Source organism: Curcuma longa, chromosome 11 (assembly GCF_044706935.1).
Source record: "Curcuma longa cultivar G26 ecotype Majalengka, Jawa Barat chromosome 11, ITB_CL_G26_1.1, whole genome shotgun sequence".
NCBI lineage: Eukaryota > Viridiplantae > Streptophyta > Magnoliopsida > Zingiberales > Zingiberaceae > Curcuma > Curcuma longa.
In genome coordinates this window covers 25,897,586-25,908,458 of record NC_133871.1, presented here as the reverse complement: position 1 = coordinate 25,908,458, position 10,873 = coordinate 25,897,586, and the positions used below count along the sequence as shown (strand labels likewise).

General features: G+C 40.8%; 4 protein-coding genes across 7 annotated transcripts; 3 read left to right on the top strand and 1 right to left on the bottom strand.

Annotated features, from left to right (window-relative positions):
* Window positions 1-361: 361 nt before the first annotated feature.
* LOC141840271 (aspartic proteinase nepenthesin-1-like) lies at window positions 362-1,654 on the bottom strand. Its single transcript, XM_074728207.1, has one exon. It carries the CDS (start codon window positions 1,652-1,654, stop codon window positions 362-364), a length of 1,293 nt encoding a protein of 430 aa, XP_074584308.1.
* A 314-nt stretch (window positions 1,655-1,968) lies between these two features.
* Window positions 1,969-4,437, top strand: LOC141840273 (putative carboxylesterase Os04g0669500). The gene is made up of 6 exons (XM_074728208.1): window positions 1,969-2,254; window positions 2,662-2,714; window positions 3,064-3,187; window positions 3,270-3,391; window positions 3,769-3,876; window positions 4,105-4,437. Exons 1-6 carry the CDS (start codon window positions 1,969-1,971, stop codon window positions 4,192-4,194), a joined length of 783 nt encoding a protein of 260 aa, XP_074584309.1. The 3' UTR covers window positions 4,195-4,437.
* Window positions 4,438-4,628: 191 nt separating this feature from the next.
* On the top strand, window positions 4,629-5,388 carry LOC141840274 (uncharacterized). Its single transcript, XM_074728209.1, has one exon. It carries the CDS (start codon window positions 4,701-4,703, stop codon window positions 5,235-5,237), a length of 537 nt encoding a protein of 178 aa, XP_074584310.1. The 5' UTR covers window positions 4,629-4,700; the 3' UTR covers window positions 5,238-5,388.
* Window positions 5,389-5,927: 539 nt separating this feature from the next.
* Window positions 5,928-10,282, top strand: LOC141840275 (uncharacterized). 4 transcript variants are annotated; one of them, XM_074728213.1, is made up of 6 exons: window positions 5,946-5,977; window positions 6,078-6,315; window positions 7,586-7,676; window positions 9,418-9,515; window positions 9,664-9,745; window positions 9,940-10,282. In XM_074728213.1, exons 3-6 carry the CDS (start codon window positions 7,598-7,600, stop codon window positions 10,134-10,136), a joined length of 456 nt encoding a protein of 151 aa, XP_074584314.1. In that variant the 5' UTR covers window positions 5,946-5,977; window positions 6,078-6,315; window positions 7,586-7,597; the 3' UTR covers window positions 10,137-10,282. The 4 variants fall into 4 exon arrangements, with proteins under 4 accessions (XP_074584315.1, XP_074584311.1, XP_074584313.1 ...); XM_074728214.1 differs by lacking the exon at window positions 6,078-6,315 and having other exon boundaries at window positions 5,928-5,977; XM_074728210.1 differs by lacking the exon at window positions 6,078-6,315 and having other exon boundaries at window positions 5,933-6,024.
* Window positions 10,283-10,873: the final 591 nt, after the last annotated feature.

Sequence of the window (10,873 nt, the reverse complement as noted above, 5' to 3'; positions counted from 1 at the left end):
AACAATACGTTGCAGTAATATAATAACAATGAATTGTACTGATAGGCTACAGCATATAGATTGACATAGCTGGAACCTAAGGATGAATGGTGTGACAAAAAGCAAAAGAATCAATTTTTTTTTAATTTAAATGAGTTTTTGAGCTATTTTCATATACTGACAAGTCAGGTAGTCTAACAGAGTTCACTGTAGAAACAGCAGATTCACAGTGACAAGATGAGCATTCAAAAGCAAAAGCTGCCACATATCTTCCATTATTTTGCTTCTTCCATGCCCATTCAATCACATTTCAACAATTGAGAAATTCTCCAAAGAATAATTATAATGAACAACAAATCAATTGCAGAGGAGAATGTGAAGTTTAAAAGCTCTCACAGGAGGTGGATTCAAACAAGAGCATTCTTGAAGTGATATCGTAGATTACGTGCATATTTTGCTGTTGGTAGTTGCCGATGATGGTCAATTTGTCTCCGTTTTGCCCGGGTCGCATGACCAAGCAATAAGCTCTCGTTCTTTGATCGGCGAACATGTAGTTCATCTGTGGCATCCTCATGTCGGCGCCGTTGTCGAAGTGGAACACCATGTCTGGCAATGGCGGCGGCGGCCATGACGACAAACGAAAGCAGAGGTCGAGGCCGACAGTCTTCGACATATCTTTCACCGGAAGTCCCACCAGAGACTGCAGCTCCTTCTTGATCGCGTCAAACGCCGACTGCGGCAGCTGCGTCTGCCCGGTGCCGGAGTCAAAGATCGCTCCGGAAGACTCTTCTTTGCTGTACTCAAAGGTGGACGCCGGAATGGGCAGGCGATTCCCGCCGATCGAAATCCCTTGCATGGCGACGTAGTACTGGTCAGTGGCATTCAGAAGAGGCGTCGATTGCACTTCGCCGGAACTCGCCCTCTTCGTGCTCCTCGCTAAATCGCCGAGGAGAAGGTGGCTTTTGCTGGAGCTTTTGAACGGAGTGAGACAATACGAAAACCTTCCCAAATTAAGCTGAGAAACCAGCGAGAGTTTTCCTTGGCCGAGCCCGACGACGCCGGAGGCGCCTGAGAAAGTGCCCTTCACAAGCTTGTTGCAGCCGAAAGTCAAGTTGGCCGTCGCAGACTCAGCGCCGAGCGAAAACGCGTCCGTCGCCAAGAATCCATTGATGATCGCCGACCCATAAACATAAACATATTGACATTTTGGCACGCTGAAGGGCTTGAGCGGCTGGTAATCGTACAGAGGACTGGAGCAGGGGAGCTTGGAGAAGGTGGAGGATTTCGACGGGTCATAAATGCTTATGCCTTCCTCATCGCATTGCTCGCAGGGGCGACACTTCGCCCAGACAACCTCACTTCCGGTGTCGAGGACGCCGGTCACGGGGAGCTTCGGCGTCCCGATGGAGTATTCTATGAAGTAATCGAACATGGAAGCTTTGACGGGAACATCGAAGGAGGTAGGGAGGCTATTTCTCAGCCTGGATTCGAGAACTTTTCGACGATGGTGACTCCGTTGCACGAGGCGATTGATGCGGCCGGTCGAGCTGAAGGGTTGGCCGGAGTCGACGTGGGTCAACCGGAGATGAAGGCCGGCGGTATGAGCGGCAAAGATTGAGGGGAGAGAGGAGGAGGAGGACAATGCAAGTAGTGCAAACAAGAACAAGTGTGCCATCTTTGTTTTATGCTATAGAAGATTGATTGCGATGTGGAGAGGGATACGCGAGCATGCTTATAAATATGTGAAGGAGGAGGATCAAAATAGACTTCCAACTAACTGTTATAACGGTTTGCTATATATAGATGTACAGAAGAGAGGTTTAGTTGTTTAGTTTATTACTCCATACTAAATTTAGATATCGATTAATTAGTTGGTTTATGAGAAAATGATGATCATCTTGAGCTATAATTATGGTTTAAAACTAATAAATAATTTAAATCTGTTGTTTTTCTTAATTGGGCCTTGTTTCTTGGGCTTGACGTCAGTCAATGCGACTCCGCCCGTTGGTCTTGTCGTCTCTCACGGCCGCCCTCGTCGCCGCCTTCTTCTTCGCCGTCCCCCTCCGGCGTCGCGGCCCTCCTCCTCCTTCTTTTTACTCTTTCCTGCGTCTGTCCTCAGATCCAATGGCGGGGCGTAGCTTCATCCTCTGGTTGCACGGGTTGGGCGACTCCGGACCGGCCAACGAGCCCATCCGGACCTTCTTCTCCTCTCCCGAGTTCAAGCTCTCCAAGTGGTCCTTCCCGTCCGCCCCTCTCTCTTCCGTCTCCTGCAACTGTACCGTACCATCCCTTGTATGCTCCTTTATTTCTTTTTTGTTTATAAAGATCAACGGAAAAGGGGCAAGGCAATCGAATTAGTTTTTTCATCGGTTTCCACTTCTGATCCACACCGGTATTATGTCATAAGTTCACCACTGAATTCCCGTGTTGTTTCACGGGAAAACACACTTTTTTATGCAAAATTTGGCATTTCCCCCATTCTAGGTTGAGTCCAACTATTAATTGTGTATTAGATTTTTGTGCAAAATGAGGATGCCTCCGATCTAGGGTTTATGCTTTGAAAGGGGTACTAGTTGTGAAGTTTGATCTATATGCATTCATCAAAGGAACGATCTGTCATTTGACTACTGTTCCTACTAGGAGAATAAATTTTCGTCTGAGTAGTGTTTTCTTACTTTGCAGATGGTGCTGTAATGCCTTCCTGGTTTGACATTTATGAGATACCTGTGACTTCTGTAAGTTTTTCTTTAACTAATTCACTTTTCAATTCTTGTTCAATGCTAATGCTAGTCATTGCAAATTATATTACTTCACTGGTAACCTCCTCTTATGATCAAATGTTCTTTGGTAAACAATCTAGCTGTTAAATAACACTGCTTAAACATGAATACTGGGAATAGCACTTGTCCATATGAATCTAGCATGACTAAATCCTGGAAAATAGCTGTTCATTGTCATCCATTCCAATATCTTGTTAGACCAGATGTGTGTTTTTTCACCCATCAATCCTGAGAGGCCCATAATCTAAATTTTAAGTAGTTGGACATTTTGCTAACCTATTTAATGCCTTGTTGATAAATTCAGGAATCCCCCAAAAATGAAAGTGATGTTCTTAAAGCTGTTCAGAACGTGCATGCTATGATAGACAAAGAAGTTGACAATGGAGTAAACCCTGAAAACATATTTGTTTGTGGATTTAGCCAAGGAGGTATAGGAAAAAAATCGCCCTACTTTGACAATTTATAATAACACGATAATGGAAGCTGATTTGGGTGATTAACATTTTACAGGTGCCTTGACATTGGCAAGCGTATTGCTTTACCCAAAAACTTTGGGAGGTGGTGCAGTTTTTAGTGGATGGGTCCCTTTTAATTCATCAATTATTGGACGTATTTCACCAGAAGCAAAGAAGGTATTTCAATAGGATTCTTTGCCACCTTAATATATATATATATATATATATATATATATATAGTTTAACTCATACAATCAGTGTCAGGATTTGCTGGGTTGCAAGAAGAGAATTCCCTGTCGATCACCATTTGTGTTTTAACTTTTAAGTTCCCTGTTGATCACCTTCCAGTTATTCTAGTTCAGTATTTACGTTACACCCAACTATACACAATTCTTTAAATGAGCAGCAGGGAACAAACATATTGAAAACTAGTTGGTCAGGCATTTGCAAGAAATGTACATGTTGAGCATTTTAACTACCTACAGTTTTATCCCCACTATATCTAAGTTCATTTCTATTTACTTATGTTCCTTTGTCATATGAGATGGTTGCAGACACCTATTCTCTGGTCTCATGGTATGGCTGACAGAACTGTATTATTCGAGGCGGGGCAAGCTGGACCTCCTTTTCTTGAGCAAGCTGGTATGAGTTGCGAATTCAAGGTAATTGCTATTATCTTCTTGCCTTCTGCATCATGGGAATTAGAAGATAAAAAGGCTTTAAAATGTCTTTCTTTCCCTTGACTTTTCCTCCTCAATAAAACAGGCGAAAGAAGCTTAATGAACTTTTCTGCAATCAAGCAGTCAAAAAGAAAAAACTTCGTACACTTTGTTCCCGAAAGTGTTAGCTCCATTCTATTATTATCATCTGAGTTCTTTTCGAATTTACAGGCTTATCCTAATGTTGGCCATTCTATCACCACTGAAGAATTGCTGAATCTTCAATCGTGGATCAAGGCTCGTCTGAAGAGTTCTTCATGAAGGCCATCACCAACTTCTCTTCACAAATATTTTGATCATGCTTGGCAATGGAAGAACAGACCGACCATGTATTCTCTCTCGACCATATTCTATAAGCTTTAGTTATGGCTATGCATCAACAGCTACACCATCTTGTTTTCCAGTTCATGTGAGTGGATATTCCAAACTGTTGTCAAATTTTTACTCATACAATTCTTTATAGCCATTGAGTTTGAACAGGTGAGAATATTGATGAACATGTTAATGAAGTTGTGTCATTTTTAAAATTTTGAGGATTTGTAGTATCTTAAAAATCGGATTAGTTATAGTGCTAATTTGCTTTCCCTACGAGACTAGCCAATAGGAACCAGTAGCCCTTTACCTTCATTAATTAATGGCGTCTATGACTGTGGCTCAACAGCTTCCTCATCCTCCTTCCTCACCAAACTCTCAATCCAAAGCGACCATTTTTACTGTTCCTCCCCTGCTTCCTTCCGCACCCAGGCCTTCAAAAAGCGATCTTGCAGATGAAGAAGCCCTCCAATGGCGTCGCGGCGCGAGGGGTCCACCCCGCCCAGCAGCTCGACCGCCTGGCGGCGCTCCCGGCGGCGGTGCTGGCGCTGGCGGTCGCGCTGTCCGCCGAGGAGCAGGAGGTCCTCGCCTACTTGCTCTCCGCTGGCGGGGAGTGGCCCCAACAGCGGGAGCACCCGCCGGAGCTGCGATGCCGCTGCTTCGGGTGCTACAAGAGCTTCTGGGCGCGGTGGGACGCGTCGCCGAACCGCAAACTCATCCACCGTATCATCGACGCCGTGGAGGAGGGCATCGAGTGGCAGGAGAAGGAGCGCGGCCGCCGCCGCCGGAGGCGGAGGCCGAAAGGAGCCAACTTGGAGGCCACCGCGACGGCAGAGGAAGATAAATCGGCGCCGGAGGCGACGCATTTCCCTGATGACGACGACGGCGACGGCGACGGCGACGGCAGTGAGTGCGACGATCGTGCCAGCAAGAGCTCCGCGAGGGGATTGATGAGCTTCATCGGTGAAAGATTTTGGCGCGTTTGGAAGTGAATTCATTGAGCAATTGAAATGGGAAAGAAAAAAAGGCAGGATTTTTGACATTCGAAGGTCAGTTTTTGATGGAAGAAGTGATCTTCCTCCTTTATTTGCTTTGTCGCAACCAGAACTAGGGTTCTAACTCTTGGCAAACGATGGCCTTTTTGCTCAGTGTAGAATATCACTCCTTCGGGAACAAGAGAGTTTCCATAAATTTTTTATTTTCTTTTAATTCAACTTTTTGGTTTTTTTTTCGAATAAGAAAATATGGAGCATGAATTTTGCTAAAAAGTAATTTATTCAAGAAAAATAAAATTTTAAGATATTTTATAGTTTATTGAAAAATAGCACGAATAGTGACGTAATAATCCCATCGTTCACCAAACCGACATTATTAATAAAGAAATATAATTATTTAATACATTTTTATATCGGCAATTACCTAAAAGGACTAGTGATCGGATATTCTGAAACAGGACTCCCATTTTGAGTAATACCGCAATAAGGCTCACGCTGCCTGAGCTCCGTTGGCCTTTGCCCGTCTAGTGGAGGTGATTTGTGTGGGCAAGAAAATTTGGAGGGGCGAAATAGAAAATATCAGCAGTGGTCAAATCGTAATTTCGAATATTTTCTGATTGTCTTGTGGGGCAAGAAAAGAACGAGCTATAAATAGCTCAGTCGATGCCTTCTCCGGCCCTCCGTTTCCTCCTCGTCTGTCCTCTTCTACGGCGGAAGGAGGAGGACGCCTGTGAAGGGTGAGGAAAGCCCTTACCTCGTGTTTCTAAGCACGCATCGATTGTCGGTGCGTTCTCTCTTCTTGCTTTTCGTTCCTTCTTTTTCTTTTTTAAATCTCAGATGTTGATGGCTTTTCTTGAATTCTTCCGGGAGCGAATTTGTGCGAGCTAGAGACCAATCGGGCAAACCCTTTTAGGTCATATGTTTAATTTTCAGTTCTGTTTTGGTGAGAATTAACAGAAACTACGATCAGATCCTAATGATTCCTTTTTCAGATGAAAAGCGATTTCAATGCATTCTATGTTGGAAATCTTCGATGGTCACATTGAAATTCAAAATATAACAGGCTATTAGATTGGTAAAACAATACTCCTTTCCACAGGTTCACTCTGAATAGTTGTTCCTGGCAAGTCTTGAAAGTTGATTTTTCCCAACTTGCAGTTTGATTTTCAGCCATATTATTACCTTACAGTTTACAGAATCTCATAATCCGTATACAAAGTACGACCTAACTTGTACAGTTTACAGAATTTCATAATCCGTATACAAGTACGACCTAACTTGTTTGTGTACGTGCTGTCTAACTTTTCTGAATTGCAACTGTGCAAGGTCAAAGAAGACATGATATTTTCAATTTTGCTTAGATATGAAGTAAAGTACATATGCTCTGTAGAAATGTTTTGTGGGCAAATCAGATAACACAGCAAGACGTAGACATGCCTAAGTGTTGTTGAGGACCAAATGCAATCTGATCTACTCGAGAAACAAAGTTCTACAACCTAGGGATATTTGGTTGCTGTTAGGTTTTCTGTGTTCAGTTGTTGATGGGAGATTTGGATGTAGTATTCAATCTAAATATGAAATTTGTATAATCACGGTGACTTACACTTCTAGTGCCTAGGAGAACACATGGAGTGGATGCTGGCTATTATTTCAGTGTAATATATTTATAATCACATGAGATGAGATGTTGTCATTTTCGTATAACATTTGACCATTAGTGAAGGATTGTAACTGGGAGAACTTCAAGTGGGAATTTGTTCAAGTAAAACGTTTTCCATTCAGTAAGAAAACAGAGGGTGTATGCAGTGACTGATGTGGACGGATCATGGGAGTGTTCTCAGACATACTGCTGCAGGTCCCAGACATAGGGATAGCTCATTGGAGTATATACTGCTTGGCTCCTGTCCAAGATGTGGTGTTTCTTTCCAACTGTAGAGGACCACACAAGCCAAGACAGGTGTTGTTTACCATCTTCCTGTCACCTCTACTGCATGACGGAACTAGATGTATGCTAAGCGTGTCTTCAGTAGAAGAAGGGACATAGTTGAGGCCGTTGAAGATTCTAGGGTGTTCAGATTATGCTGCCAGGGTTTTGTTTCACAAATTGTTTCTAGAAATTAAATATGTTGTATGGATTGGTTTTTGACCAAAGAAATGGGCATTAGTAAGCAATCAGATTGACACCATGTTGTACCACGTAAAAAAAGTTCTATGTAACTCAGATTAAAATTTATCTTTATCAATTTTTGGTTTGGAACTTTTTAAACCATGTTAATTGCTTTCAATATCAATGAACTTCGTTGATTGCTTTCTCTTTATTTCAGTGTGTAACTTAAAATTTGTAGGTCTTCAAATAAATGGTGACGCATACATATGTTACATCACCAGCACCATCAATACAATGGCCAGCTTTTCATCAGACCCAGAGATTGTTAGGTACAAATATGACACTGCTAAAAAGTTCTATTTTGATTTTGACCAAGTATGTGCAGATTTTTTTTTCTCTGTAGTTTTTCAATTTTATGATTGCCTTAATTCATTGAGCACATTTTGTCGACTGAAACTAAGGGATAATTATTTGAATTAATTAGGTATCATGAGAGTTTATTTAGATAATTTCTCCATTATGAGATGCAAGCTTGCAATGCTTGATCAATTTGACAGTTTGATGAAAGCAAGAACTAGCTTTTAGGTTAACATTTAACGCACTTTTTGGTTGGGAGGGAAATCAAGTTTTCAACGAAATTGGTGATGTAAAAAGGAAACAATTTCCATTTCCAGTTTTGACTCATAATTTGTTTGTTACATGAAAATGGAAGTGCTTTTTTTTCAAATAAAAATTGTTTTCAACAAAAAATTCAGGAATAGCTTTGATTAGCTAAAATAGTCAATTGGGCGGATAAACTAAATTCAACTAAGTTGACTGGCTTGTCGAACTAGGCTATTCTGTATGCCAAGCTAATCTGCCCTGTAGGTAACACCAGCCTAATAAAACCAACTAAGTTGGTGATCCAAAATAGATATGGATTTTTTTTTTTTTTGATTTGTAAGGGATTAATTTGGCAGGATCTCCTCTTTAGGAGAACAAATTTTTATTAGTGTTTTAAGATGGTAATTATTTTATTTTAGGATGCTTAGTAGTTTTGATACTAGGTGAGATGTTTCAATATCACTTTGCTGTGAGTTTGATTCGATCTTGTTCTGCATCAATTTGGTATCATAGCATTTTTCAGGCTACATCAATTTGATATCAAAGCATCCTCGTGCTCCATGTTCCATCAGTTTATCAGTCATCTGCATGAACTCGGTAGATTGGCTCCAACTAAGTTGAAGGCTACCGGTCGGCCCAAAGCCAACCTGTCTGACTGAAATAAGTTGACCTTATCTATCAATCAATTGAATCAGATTGACACTATCAAATCTGTCGATATCAAAGGCTAAGAAAATGCTGGATTAGTACAATCATTGGTTACTAAGACAATGAGATATATCACATAAATTTCATGAAAATAGCTTTGAATCTTTCTTGGGTTTGAATCTTTGACACTCAGAATTACCTATAGTGCTCGTCTGAGACCACTTCAAATTGTTATATGACAAATCCCCTGTGGCTCTGCTTAAACCAGATTGGCACAACTTACCCAGTTAAAATCACCTCCATAAGCCAAACTTCATGATCTGGTCAGGCCTTTTACTGATCAAGAATTCTTACTTGCTGACAAAGGCCTAAGAAACTTTAATCCAATGGATCTGATGGGTTTACATCAGATTTTATTATAAAAACAGTGGTTTCTTTTTTGAACCTCTTTCAATGGGTCTTGTATTAACTCTGGATTCTATCATATCAATAAAGGTTTGATCTCCATTATACTCCTACCTACTTCTTGTAGCAATTCTGTATCTGCCCTGTACTTTGTTGTTTTTTGGATACTCTAGGTTGGACAGTACGCTTGTGGTAGTAAATTACTTCAGGAACTCTACATTTTTGGGATTCAATTTTTTTTCCTTCTCTTTCCAAACCAGGTCCTGGGATTCATTTTGTTTTATCATGCTCTTATTTCTCAGTATGTGACTAAACATGCCTAGTTCGCCCAATAAAGTAGATAGTAAATCAAATGGGATGATGGTATCTCAACTCTGCTAGAGCTGATATTGTTGTTTTCTTGTTTATATACAGAGAAAAGGAGGCTTCAACTTAGCCAGAATGGTCAGCAACATTCTGTTGCATTCGCCAGGAAAATTTCGCCATCTGCAAGGCTGCGTGTTGTGAATTCGGTTTGTGTTTTTGCATATTCCAGTCAAGACATTAGCATATGCGACACAATATAACATGATTTGCCTCTTAGCAGCATTTTTTAATAGCTCACTTGCATTTGTTTTTCTTCTGTATTATTGATTGATTGTATCCAATAATATGCTTCAGAACGCCACTTGCGCGGCAACTCAGACCCAAAAGCAAACTGCAAGAAGTCGATCATCAACGATCTCAACCACTACCCCAAAAGGTAACTTTCCTAACTTTAGTGCAGTTATCCAAATTTGTGTAGGTCTTATCAACCGTATTTGAAAATTTATATTTTAAATGAACTCCTATCCTCCTTCCACATCACATCTTCGATCATTTAATGACCTGTTTTATGTTCGGCTTTGAAAAAGAGATCGTGATGTTCCAATTTCATCTAATTATTCTACCTTTTAGATACTCAGAAACCTAGGAAGCTTGACGATGGGGGCCAGGGGTTCCCTCCATGGTTTGGAGGTGGTGGCGGTGGCGGGGGAGGAGGCGGTGGGAGTTCATCGGGGGGATTCTTTTTGTTTGCTTTATTACTATTTTTTGATTACTTGAAGGAGCTAGAGGGGGATGACCCTTTCGATGACAGGGGAAGGATGTACTAATTAATATTTCAGATACATTCCATAATAGCATTTGCATCGCATGCATATATCCCTTTTCTTGTTGCAAGGGATTTCTTTTTCATGTCTACTCCATATACCAGTTCGGATCTTATGAATAATTAATAAATATTCTAATTTGTTGTTTAGTATAGTTTTCCATATTTTGAATTGTGTATTATTTTCTAAGGCTGAAAAGGGCAAGTATTTAGATACCTTTGTACCATTTTCTTTCATCAACTCTCAAATGTGAACCTAAGTATCTATTTGCACATCTAAGCCCGAAATAATCTAGTATTTGTTATTCTTTGGTTGATTCATCAATCTGTCATTCCCCAAAAATTATTAAATATTTTCTAATTTTATAGCATTTAAACTCAGCTAAAAGTGAAATGTCTTACCTATCTATTCGTCATCTACTAGTTGACATAAAAAAAAATAATGATTAGAAAAAGGCATATCCCTAATACCAGTAACTACAGCCATTGCATTGGAGAGAAAAAAACTAATAATTCCGATATGGGGAACTTTTCTTCTTCTTTTCTGAACCTTTAATTAATCTGACATTGGAGTGCTTCGTGGCCTACTCACTCGCCATTAGCATGGTCCTTGTCTATTTAGTTAGGAGGTGGTCGATGTTAGGGTTGCTCATTGATAAGTTGGGTGTTGTGTCGAGACGATTTGTAGTTGTGGGGGGGTTGGCATTAAGCTGCTTGTGTACGTGGCGATCAATGGCAAGC